We start from the raw sequence: 13,249 nt of genomic DNA, 5'->3' as shown, positions 1-13,249 counted from the left end.
TATAGACTTGGTACTGATGCCTGAGTCTTGTTGTTGAGACATAGGTTAGCTAATAATAAGACCTTCTCAGTGGTACGACATACTGATCCTGCACATTTCTCTCAGCTTGTTTTTATAAAATTGGCCATTTTTAAAATGCCAGATAAATCGGTGCTTTGATCAGCACAGACGCTCAACCTCATACTAAGAGGTCATTCTGCCTTCCTTGCAGCCTGCAGTCATACCGCCACAAGCCATTATCTTACAAGCTAAGGCAGGGTCTACTTGGGTCAACACTTGGATGAGAGAAAGAGAAAGTCTCCGGTTTTGCGGAAAATGGAGTAGGAGACTCCTCTGACCCTTCTAAGTCAATGCCAAGCTGGTCCCCGGAATATTGTTAAGGGCCTTTTAGATTATATATGTGGCATAGGTTCAGGAGAAAGGTAACTGTTGTTTAATAGATATCTAATGCTTTGTTGCTTAGGCCCTAGTCAGCAAAAGTACTTATTTGCCTAACTTGATTTCAGTGGGATTGCTGACATGCTTAAAGTTATACACGTCCTTAAGTACTTTACTGCACTGAGGCCATCAGGAAGAGAAGTGCTACAGACATAAAATCTTTCTGAAATTTGCTGGATATGAAAGTTGATCTTTAGGTCATCCACAGAACAAATGAAGAGCACTGGTCTCTGTTTAAAAAAAGACAGGTCATGCCAACAGTTACTACACAGCGATTTCTGAAATGCCACAGCACCCCCTCTGTAATTAAAGTAGGAAACCACAATGGTATCTCTTAATAACTGAAGTAAATGTTGATTTTTAATGGTGACCACTCAGTGTGCTGAAACAGCTGTTACAACTTTAAGTTAAACTTGTGTTTCCTCTTATTTGCATAAAGGAAGCTGGATTTTATTTCTACCAGTTATTATGCCTCCTCCTTTCTTTTTTCTCCATCACCCACCTCGATAGTATGGCTAATGTTTTTGGTCTGAAGCTTCTTCTCTTCAAAGAACCTGAAGTATCCTGATAATATTTCTCATTAGCAATCCTTCCCTTTCTCTCAGGGTTGTGGAGGAGGGGAGTACAAGGGAACAGTTGTGATGTTAAGAAATCACATGCAATGAAGATTAATCAGGTATGTCAATCTTGCACCTTTCACTCAGACCACATCGGCTTTAAAAAATAATGGAGTGCTGAAGAATCTGTGGGGAAAACTGTACATTCAGTGCAAAATACTACCATACCGTGATATATCGGTTTTCTGTGAGGATTGTTTTATGTTTCCAATAACTTCATTATGAAATATTCTATAGAGATTTATAAATATTGGATATCAAAATAAGCAAAACAAAAAAGTGCCACTAAAATCTTTTGCAAAAGAAAAGTGTTGCTGTCTCTTACACATGTGCATTAGCCTTACACGCTCATTGTGAATGGAAGGAAGAAAACTAGACTGTGATATCTTTTTGGTCTCAGAATAGCAGATCTCCCAGTTGAGCCCAAAATAACAAAACCTGTTTTAGCATAGATACCAGTAGTAAAATGATACCGTTGGCTTTTCCGTGGCTCCTCCAGTTGTCTGTATTAAAAGTAGCAACAACGGTGTATTTCCATAAAAAGTGTTGTGACAAAAAATAAATTGATTTATTTTGAAGTCCAGAATAGCTTTTTGAAATGTGATGGAGAGGAAAGAAGAGCCTTTATTTTTATCTAACTTTTGGGGACAGAACAAACATGCAGTCTATGGCACAGCAGTAGGAAAACATGGCCTTGGCTGAATAGTATACTCTGCTGATGTCTAGCTCCTTTGTCTCCACTGCAAAACATTGACCTTTCAGTCAAAGTACATTTTGAACTATTCTAATTTAAAACAAATGAAGGATTAAAATCAAGGTCCTTCCCAGTCTCTGTACCTTTGCAGAGCTGCCTTTCTGACAAGGGTGTGATTGTGGAGAGCTGTAGCCAAGGACAGGATTGGCCATTTGGTATCCTGGGCCGTAAGGGTTCTGGGATATCCTGGGGTGAAAAGTTTGTCAGTCCTCAGTACTGGTTACCCTAATCAAAAACTATCAGTCCAAATGGACAAGAATTTAGCTCAAGCTCTGGGAAAGGCTCGCCTGTTCTCTTATTTTATCTAACAAGAAATATGAGGAATATTTTTTAAAAAAAATATTCTTCACTGAGAGCATGAACACAGGTCAGCTGCAGGTACAGCCTACCTTTCATGACCATGGGAAAGGGACATAGCTTCCAGGATAGGTACTCACAGATGCACTGGCTGTGAATGTTTGGCCTTCAACCAGAGGCACAGTGGAACCTTGAGAACTTGCCATATGATGGTGGGAACGTCGTTGGGGAGCCAGTGGAGTCCATCCTTACAAGGGCTCAGGAAAGCAATGGCGCAGCTTCGTATTTTATAAGCATTCAGAAGTTTAAATTCAGATTTCCACATTTGTAATAATAGTTGTCCAGTGTGTGTGTGTTTGTCAGTTTTTGTAGAGAAAACAATAACCCTCTTTTGACTTGAACTGAGTTAGAGTTCATGAATACATCCCTTACAGTGTGTTACCTGCATGGCACAATTCCTGCCAGGCTATTGACTGCTGGCTAAATATAGTGCAAGGGTGTTTTTGTTGTTTGTTTTGGATTTTGACAGTGTACCAATAAACAGTTCAAACTTCATGGATGTCATAGCATTAAATATTTTTTTGGTTTGTTCTTTATGGGTAATATGTTTTGTGTGTTTTCCATAAGAAAAATATTTGCTTCAAGATCAAGTAGCCTATTATGTGTTACACCAGCTAGGGAACATTACTGGCATTCTACCAGTCTTTCAAATCAGATTTTTTTTTCATCAGCTCAGTAGGAGACAGGAATGCAACATTTCTTTAGCAGCAAGGACAACTAAAGATAAATGCATTGAGATTATTATTATTATTATTTATTTTAGCGGCAAGGACATGATCAGGATTTAGATGTTGCTAAGGGTGGAGCGAGAAACTGCCTCCTTTTGAAGGATTGTCTGAAAATGCCATGCACGTCTGTTCAAAATCCTAATTGTGGGAAATCTATCAATGTCTGGAGCAGAGTTAGCCCCTCTGCTTCCCAGTCAACTGCTTAGCCATGCCAGTGAATGGAAGCTGAACAGACAACTATTAACTTAAATCACTTCTCCTCTCCCCATATATATTTAATGCCTTGTGGCTATAAATAGTGTGTAACGTTTAACAGGGAGATGGTGGGAGTGGAAAATCATAATTTACAACCAAAAACCCAGTGGTTATTATTTTCTTCACGTGTTCTGTAGTTTACAGAAGGACTAGCAGGTTCTAATGGGTGGATATTCTGCTGAGGACTGTAGAAGTCTAGAAGGTACCGGAAATTAACGTTAGAATTGCTCACTCATTCTACCACTGTGCAAACAGTTGACTTGGTTTTACAGCGGTAAATGCTAAGTAATCCTTTCTTTCTGAAAAGGTCATTGTCTAATCCCTATTACACAGTGCAGTCCACTTAAATGTTTACGATTTCTTAAAGACTTCAAGCATTTTGTTCAGGGCCATGTTCTAAAAGGGAGCAGGTGAGGAGTACTTTTTACTGTGTGTCATCAATGATAGATCCCTCAGAACAAGATGTTTCACTATGCCACTCAGTGATCTTTCTGTCAGGAAACATCTTAAGTGTCGCTGGCAGTAAAGGAGTCTTGTGCAAAATACTTTTCAATCCATTACCATCCTACTGATATGGTGTAAGTATTGGAAGATAACCCTTTATGGTTTAAATCACATTGTTTGTATATCTTGCATCTGATTTTTCAACGCATTAAAGTAGGTAGAAATTAGTTTAAAAGCTCTTGTGTGAGGCTCCCAATTCTGCTCGTACTACAATTTGTGTGTTTTTGTAAACAAGATGTTACCTTACAGCAGCAGGCTACGAAATGTTTTAAATTAAAAATGGTAATAATTTATATGTGGGAATTTTATTTGGATTTCCAGGGGGCTTGATGATCTAACATCCAGTTTTGGGAATGCCTAGGTTACATGGAACTCGTGGTTCAAATCTGGGCATGGTTTACAGGTCTTCAACCTTCCAGTGCACACTCAATCAAGTAACTAACATGCACTTGTCTGGGGGAAGATGTGTTTTTTGGAATAGATCTTAAAAACTGAGATAACTCGCTCTTTGCGGATATCAAAGCACCATAGCATACTTCATAAGGTTAGGGTAAAACCCAGTGTTCCTGTCCAAAGTCTTCCCCTCTCCCTGTGATGGTGCTGTGACACGGTAAGTTGCCACCATTCATCCCAGAGGTGGCTGTCTGAAGTAGTGCTGGTGGATATAGACAGTTATAAAGCATTTAAAGTTATTATTTAGCCTGTGAAATTTCATAACTCTGTAAGCTAAATGAAATGGTTCTTTTTTCCCCCTCTGACTAATGCTGTCAGTGTAGTTTTTCTTCTGGTTTACTTTGCAAAAATATATAGTGATGAATATATATGTTTGTGTACGTAGAAAACTTGTTTAATGGAACTCATAATGCAATGATTTTACTTGCAATCAAATGAAAATATAACTCAAACAGCAACTTCTTCCGCTAATGCTATCACTTCAACAAACCCATCAAAAATCTAGAGTGGATATCTATATAAAAACGTTATTTTGACCTTTTAATGTCATTGTAATGTTTTCTGTGACCTGGGAACTAACTGTGAGCCCTAAGATAGGGAAAGACAATGTGTATGGTTGTGACGAAGTTGATGTCTGTTCTGTTCTGAAAGGCATTTTATGTTGTCATACCAAATTACACTGATGTCTGGAAGTTCTGACAGCACTGTGGATTGTTCTGCATTTCAGCTTTATTTTTTTATGTTCTGCATAGACCATAGGGACTGTATTGGCATTCAGGCTATAAATAAAGCTGTTATGTTATTGAAGTATAATGAGTAAATGATGAAAACTCTGCCTCTGGCCTTATGAATCATAAGAACCTTTTTATTGATTTAATAAAGAATGTGCAACAGATTACAAAGAGACAGATATACACACATAAGGACTACATATGTTGTTGTGATTAGTTTCTTTCGGTTATAGATGCTTGTCTTTGTAGAATGTGTTATGTACACATATGCTGTAGTTTGTCTTCTGCAAAGCAATAATAATAATAATTGGCACTTACATGACTCTCTTTAATTCTTCAGAGTACTGTACAAGCAGTAACTACTGCTCTCAGCTCTCCTGGGAGGTGGGCGTTGTTTCCACTTTAAACACAAACAGAGATGCTAACTAAGTGACTTGACACGGCACAGGGGAGCCTGATTACACAGCACCTCTGAAAAGTACATTGTGTGCTCCCCTTTACAGGAACAGCTAAACCAGCCAGTGCAGGAGGTGGGGGAACCATTGCACCTACCCCCGCGTCCCTCTCTCCCAGAGCCTTGCTCACCCATATAAAGCTGAGCATAATCTTGTCCAAGCAGTGTAGAACTAATCTTTGGAAATGAACAACAAACTTTCCACAGATGGTTGAATTGTTGGATCAGTTAGAGGAATGGGAATGCTGCAGAGTCATTGTTGTTCCAGACAAAGGAGTCATCCTGGGTTTTGCCAGATCTCGTAATTTCAGCAGTAGCCTCCATTCCCTTCTCGGTGGCATTTTGTGTTGCCTTAGAATTCTAGACCACTGTGGGACCTAAAAACACAGGTGTTTTCTCAGAGAACGGAGCTGTCATTTCATCATGAAGATTATTTGCCATCTAGTGACACAGATATCTGTCATCTTGTCTAGACATTTCCCTTACTTGCACTCCAACGGGGGATGAAAAGGATAATGCAGAAACATGCCTGTAGTAGTCTCTATATGCCGGCTTGATTTCATTCTGTTTTTAAAAAATTATTTATGGATATGTTTGGTGTTCATTATGGTGGGGCTGTAATTGCATTGGCTAGAGTCAGTAAATACAGCCCAAGGCAGATTTTGCTTATGAAGCTGTGTGTGGCTCAGGGTCAAGTTCAACTTGTGGATGCTCAGACAGCTTCCGTTTGACTCCATTGGGAGTTGCTGATGTATGTCAGAGTACAGTACTTGGCCCTATTCCAACAAATCCACAGAAACTTTCTTTTCACTTTTATTCTGTTCTTAAAGATATATACCAAGATACTTTTGTAAATGTACGAAATTACACTGTTTAACATCTCAAACCAGTCATGGAGTTAAGGGTGGGTGTTTCGCTAGTCCTCGCTGCTGGCCTAGCTCTGCTCCCATTAAAGCCAGTGGGAGTCTACACTGACTTCAACGGAATCAAACTCAGTTGACTCAGTGTAGGCAGTTAGGCCAGCCCTGTGTAAATGTAAACATTAGCAGTAATTTTCATATAACAAAATCAGTTTCCCTCTTGATTTATCTGGTAAGACCAAAGTCCAAGATTCTATATCTCCCTCTCAAGAGCTGATGACATCTTAAGTGTCAGGGAGCCGGCTGCAGCAGGATCAGTCTCCTGGCAACTCACTGGGCACAGCTGGCAGCGGCTGCTGGGTTGACTGCACTTCCTCACTTCGTGAGGGGTGTAGCTAAGCTACTACTTGGCCCAGCAGCAGCCAGAGCTTGCTTGGCTGCTCAACACATTCCACACTACAGCTGCTCTTGGTTCTGCTTCCTGTTCTTGTGCCCTCTTCGATTCCTGCCCTTCTCCATCCTTGACTTCTCTGGCTCACCCTTTGACTGTGGCATTCAGCTTCTGATCCTTGGCTCTGACCTCCAGCTCTGCTTCCCGGCCACACTCCCGGGTGTGTCCCAAGGTCTTTATTCTTGACTCCAGCTCCATGCTAACCTCGAGGCCTGGCCACCCCTTGGCTCTGACCATTGGGCCTGACCACCATGTCCTGGTTGTGATCCTGATATCAAGCTTCTGAAACGATGGAAAGACTATAGAGAATTCTCTGTTTCCAGTGCACATGAGTTTCTCAAATCTTTTATTATGATTATTTATTATGTTTAAAATAATTTATACAGACCCCCAAATTTACACAGCTCTTTGTGGGCCTGATTCACAGCTCAATGGCAACGCTGGAAAGACTTCCACTGATTTCAGTGGGCTTTGGATCATGTCCTATACGTGTGTAGAGTAAGGCAAAGTTTCTTGCCCCAAAGACTTACAATCAAAGTCTCTGTCTACCCGATGCATCTGACCATAACATGCATTTTTGTATGGCTTGATTAGGGAAGTTTGTGTTCTAACGCTGGGTTTGTATGGTGGCTGGGACATGATTACATAACTGTGTTGGAGGAGGGTCTGTGAATAGGAGTTGATAATACCAGAAACAGTCTTTTCCTGCACTGTTCAATCTGCTTTAGAATCTGGAGATCCCATTCCTGAAGTGGGAACACTGAATTGCTGCCCAGTGTCTTGTCTAGGTATGACCTAGAGTGCAACACAGTTCCTTGGCATGAGTCTCTAAATTTCTTTTTTTTATTTTTTTCCACGCTACAAATAGCAAACATGTAGACACCTGTTCCCTGACACAATTCGACTTCCAGCCCTTATCCTGCAAACACTTATGTGCTTAACTTTACTGTTGTGAGTAGCCCTATTGACTTGAGGGGAACTATTTGCAGCAGGAAAATTAAGCACATGCGTAAATATAAGTAGGATCAGGGAACTAGAACAAACGGGCCTTTAAACAATACAAAGGCAAATACTGAACAATGCTTCGGAGAGGAGAATCCTTTAGCGCTAAATTGATTCTAATTGTCAACAGCCCTACAATCAGTGGAGTTGGGCCTGGGCTGAATTTGGCCAGTAATCTCAAATCAGAGACTCAATGGACTCAAGTCAAGGAGGAACTGGTTTTTTTTATCTGTATTTATTTTAAAAATGGTTGAGTTTTACTGAGGGCTGACTCACGACTGTGCCACTCCAGTTTTATACCAGTGCAACTCAGTTTCATTAAGTAGAATAAAACCAGCATATTGCAGTGGTGAATCAGGCCTAGAATTTTTCACTCTGTGTACACCTAGTTACTAAATTGGCATCTTAAATGTTTTTAAATAATCTTTCTTGTTTAACAGAAGCTTTTTGGTTTACCTTTACTAGCAGGTTATTCAATTCTGGAACTGCACGAAGCAAAAGTCCGGTTATTCTGTTGGCAGAATTTCTGTATTGTTGCTATGGGAATAGTCCTTGAAGTGCTGCAGAATTGCAGTGACTCCTGACGGTTCTACAGCAGATCGTTCCACATTCGTGATCACTGGCAAATTAGTTGGGATTTCATGACTTTGAGGACTATAATTTAAAGTTCCCTTCCATAAGTTATTGTAGAACAAAATACACGCATTGAATATAGCCTCTGGGCCAGACACATGGTGTTTAGTTTTTATTTTGTTTTTGAAAGAGCAAATGTTTTGCTACAAATTAACCTGCTAATAAAGAACAGAACTACATACTAACTTTAAAAATGTGTTTTATTTTTAGTTCCCAAGAAGATGAGCGGCCTATGTCACCCTTCTATTTGAGGTATTTACTACTCCTCCTTTTTGTTGGTTTCTCTGTGTGGGAAGGACTTGATATTTTAATATAATGTTGGGGATGATGCCAGATATGTGTGAACAGGCTCTAATTAAGTCTAAGATTATTGTTTAATGTCATGATCACCAGCCAGTGGGACAGGTGAATCCTCTGAGATGTAGAAAGATTGAAAGCTTGTAGGCGTGGGGTTTGATTTAACATCAGACTGGTCAACTTTTCAGTTAGCGGATGAACTTGATTTTCATGTTGATTACATAATTTCATTACATCATTTCGTTCATTAAATAATACTCGTACTGTACCAGCTCAATGGTGGCTTTGCCACAAGCCTGAGTAAGAGACAGCACATAGTTGCACTGCCCCAGAAACTGGGTGGAAAGTCAGCAGACATGCAGTGGCTGCTCTCCGCTATTGCAGGAAGCCAGTGCAGGAAAATAAGAAAATGCCTTACTTCCAGACGTGCCTGTTCAGGGGGGAATTACCATCTGTCTGGATGAGAGAGAGAGAGGCTTGTGTAGGACTCCTAGATCTTGAAAGGTGTGTTTGGGGGGTGGTTTGTTGATTGTCATAGCAGTGGAGATGCATTTGCAGATTGCTAGGTAGCCTAAAATTTCAGCCCATCACTCTAAGCTGTATCTCTGTCTACCACTCTGAATAACACCCCTCCCTCTTTGGTGTTTACACTTAGATACTGGTGGACTCTCACTGTATTTCCACCTTCCCCTGTTAGTTGTTGCCTAGAAACTTCACTCCTAGCTCTCTGTCAGAATTACTGATTCCCATGTTTCTCCCTCCCATTTAGATTATTTTTCCTTCCCTTACATTTTTCCATGTGGAATCTCATTTTTGTTATTTTCTGCCCATATTTCTAACCTCGTTAGTTTCCTTTGTTGTTGTCTCTCTATCCTGCCTGGTGTTGCAACTTTACCCATTTTAGCATCATCTGCAGATTTCATTAACGTGCTGTTCATTCCACCTCCCAGATCATTAATGAAGATGTAAACCAAGATCAGAGCCTAACATAGATGCCTGTAGTATCCATGCTAGGTAGCTTCCCCACATCTCAATGCATTTTCATGGATCTGTTATGCCTTAATGCTGTGTTTATTTTTACTCTAAAATAGACAATTCCTTGTAGATATTGTTACAACAATAGCTAAAAATAAAAGATCATTGGACAAAAGTTGAAACAGATATACTTCCTTCTGACTAACCCTGAAGGTTGTGGTAGGGGGAGGGAATATAATAAGGACTCTTACTAATTATGTGCCATACTGTTTTCCTTTGAGTTTCCTTTCTGTTAAAAATGAAGTGTATATTCCTTTAAGATCTGATACATGAAAGCATTCCTATTCAGGAAAGCTCTTAAGCCTGTACTTTTTTTTTTAAGGATGGACTAAGCACATGCCCAAGTGCTTTCCTGATTTGGGACCTAGTGAGGGCTGAGACCTCCCTTAGAGCAGAAATCTCCTGGAAAGAAGATCCAGGAAAATATCAGTTGAGCTGGAGTGATCAAGAGAGATTAGGATGCATGATTTGAGTGGAATTATTGGTGAAGAATCAAGAAGCCTATTAGAGGGAAGGATGGACTCTGTGGGATTAGAGGAACAATATTTCTTAGGAGGAGGAAATTAGAAAGATTCAAGTGATCTCCTAAGTATAGGTTTGACTTTAATGGGAATGGATGAAGGCGATCTGAAGGAGGGGTGACTTCTATGGGAATGGGAGGATGTACTTTGCAAGTTTGAAAAGGAGTAAATGAGAGCCAATAAGTAGTTTGAAAATGAAGAAATGGCAAATAAGAGCAAAGAGGGAGTAGCACACCTTGTGATATAAACCCTCATGCCTAGCTTGTTTCTTTGTAACAACACTGAGAAGCAATTACTGGTAAATAAAACCAACAGCTTGTAACTCTTGCTGTTGTTTATCACACATCAGAAATGTGTAATTGTTAGGCTGGTTGCCAGGTGGAGGTAATTTGACAGGGGAGCCAGCTCACGCTGGGCAACGGCTGGTGCTTTTTCAGTTCAGAGCTCCTGTGGTGGGTGGCAGATTTTCCCATGTGACTTTTACAATTTTTATTGCTGCTCCAGGGAAGCAAATGACGTGTCGTAATCAACTTTGTTCCATGGCGGGGGGGTGGCGGGGAGCTCTTTGAATCAGTGCATAAGTCTGTCTGGTGGTCCATTTTATTTGTCCTGGTTTGCCATTAGCCCAGTTTACATAGTCTGCAGCCTTATTCATGTGATATAACAACTGAACAATTAATGTAAATACATAGAGATATGGGTTGCTAGGAGTGTAGCAGTTTCTGGGTTTGTACTGTAGTACAGTAATTTCATGCAGACAGTTACGTAACATGCTGGGTGGATGTGAACAAGAGCTGTTCATATTCCAAATGCTACGTAATTCTTGGCTTCTGCCAACTAGAAGAACATTCTATCACTTTTGCGAATGTCATGATGTTTTTATTAAACTCAGTTACTTGATTCTTTATTTCATAGTCCATGCCTGGTGAGAAACAACTTTCTTTTCCTTGATCTTACTTAAAAAAAAAAAAAAAAAAAAGAAAGAAACAAAACAACTGAAGGGCAAGAATTAGTACTTAAATGATGTTCTGCTTGTTATTTTGAATCAAAACTGTTCTTAACCCACTATTATTAAAATATACTAATTAAAAAATCCATCTTTTGGGGATTTTATTGGAAACTGGGGGGAGAATACAACTCAAGTAAGTCTGATCAAGAGGATGTAGTTCACTTGCCCAGCAGTGCTGTATTGAATACGTTGCAATGTGAATATTGCAATAATAAAAGAAAAGGAAAACCTTACTGGCGATTGTCCTAGAAGTTCATGCTTGAAGGGCATATGTGTTCCAGAATGTCTTATCATGAAAGCCATGTGAACATTAGAACTGAAATTGTTATATAAGAGGGAGTGCTCTGGACTACTTAGCTTATACAACAGGAAAGCTAATGTCAGCTGTGTTAGATAATGCAGTTTCACGTGCAAGTAGCAGCTGGCAAAGTCAATTCCAAGTAAGGGCAGTTGCGCCCAGTCCGGTAAGATGAACTAATAGAAGGTAATAGTGATCTATGGTGAAGTCTATGTTCTAGAAATTGTTGTCATATAGACTGTTTTTAAAGAAATTTCTCAATGGGTATATCTTGACGTAAACCAAAGGAATGGAAAAAGCAAATAGCCTGATTCATGAGTTACTGTTAATGAGCTGCTTTGAGATGCAGGGCTATCTCACTAATGAGTACCAGAGGCACAGGAACTAGAGGTGCGAGGAGTGCTGCAGCACCCTCAGGTTTTTACGTGGGGTCACTGGCTGTGCGCCCAACCCCCCAGTCTCGGGACTCTGCTCCCAGGATCCGGGCCGGGGCTCTGCAACTGGCCCCGTGCCTGTCCCCAGCCTTTGCCCTCTTACCCCTATCCAGGTCCCCCCATCACGGAGACACGGCACTGCTCCCGGTCCCAGCTGTCGTGGGAGGGGGGCGCACGGACAGGGGTAAGGGGCCTGGTTGTCAGCACCCCCCACTATTAAAAGGGTTCCAGCACCATTGATGAATATTGTATTGAAATGATACCATGCCCAACCCAGGTCTTACTGAAGTCTGTGGCAAAACTTGCATTGACTTGAAGTCTGGCCCTGCACACACTGCATTCATGCGTCAGGTGGTTTTCCCCAGTGTTATCCTTGTGTTTTTCCTTTCAATGCCACCATTCTCTTTCTTTGTGGTAATGCCCCTCCCACTCTTTTTCTCTCTTTAACATCTGTCCCATGTTACACAAGAGAAATGGTCTTATCAGTGCAGCATTACTGACAAGAGTGTTAGCCTGTGGGGTGTGTATGGGTAAGTCATGCAGTGACATTGACTGTATCTATTCAGATGTCAGCCTTTCAGGACAAAATTGAAAATCTATTTGCAGAGTTATTGGCTGTTACTTAAGGGGATGATCCGTCAATGTCTTGAGCACCTCCTGAGAGACTCAGTCATAATGTTAGCTAGTCAGAACCCTTTCAGTGTTGGGCCCTTTTGAAAAATGAAACCTTGCTTGGCTGGTGGTTCTGCACTCCACTGCATGTGCATTAGATGAAAGTGGAAGGGGCGACAGAAGCCTGGAGTATAGATCTCTGTACTTCAGTAGAGTTCTAGCCTTAGCCAGGGTACTTGCGTCACTCAGATATCTCTGCTTTGAACAGTAGGTGCCAGTGTGCACCAGTCACAGGAGATTATACCGGAACTAGGGATAAAGGGAGGCATATATAAGAAAAGCAAAGGAGAATTGCTATTCTTCATGGGATTCATTTTTCCTGGCATTAAGATAACCATGAAAATACAGTATACCACATTACGGTAAGGCTAATTGTGTTACATTTGAACTACCAAAAAATGAAAATATTAAGAGAAGGTTGAAATCAAGTCCTTACCATGGTTGGACATAGCTAGGCATTTGCAGCACATCACCATTTTCAGATTTTATACACAAAAAAGTGTCCTCTCCTGCTTTGAAGATTTGTACATCAAATTTCAGCATGAAGCAAATTTCTTATAATGGAATTGTAAATTCGAGACAAAACAAGGTCTATTACAGACCTTAAACTATAAAGGAGAAATCACCTAACATTACGATTCTGGATAATAAATAACTTTTAGATAGATTTCAACATCTTCTTATACATTTAAATATTGAAAAGTCGCATTGTTAAACCAGAGGAATTATGTACCAACTAGACTTCG

General features: G+C 40.4%; 1 protein-coding gene across 13 annotated transcripts in view; it reads left to right on the top strand.

Moving 5' to 3' along the window:
* Positions 1–13,249, top strand: part of FAM13A (family with sequence similarity 13 member A) — a 194,422-nt gene that overhangs the window by 123,159 nt on the left and 58,014 nt on the right. For 11 of the 13 annotated variants that reach the window (XM_043545143.1, XM_037896862.2, XM_043545140.1 and 8 more), the window contains one exon: positions 8,448–8,489. The exons of 1 other annotated variant lie outside the window; for it this stretch is intronic. In XM_043545143.1, coding sequence (XP_043401078.1) covers positions 8,448–8,489 — 42 coding nt within the window. Of the gene's footprint in view, positions 1–1,043; positions 1,115–8,447; positions 8,490–13,249 lie in introns of all 13 variants that reach the window. One more of the 13 variants, XM_037896866.2, reaches the window with a different exon arrangement.

This window comes from Chelonia mydas, chromosome 4 (genome assembly GCF_015237465.2).
Source record: "Chelonia mydas isolate rCheMyd1 chromosome 4, rCheMyd1.pri.v2, whole genome shotgun sequence".
In the NCBI taxonomy this organism is placed as follows: Eukaryota; Metazoa; Chordata; order Testudines; family Cheloniidae; genus Chelonia; species Chelonia mydas.
The sequence above is the reverse complement of the archived record's forward strand: the minus strand, read 5'-3'. Positions and strand labels throughout refer to the sequence as shown.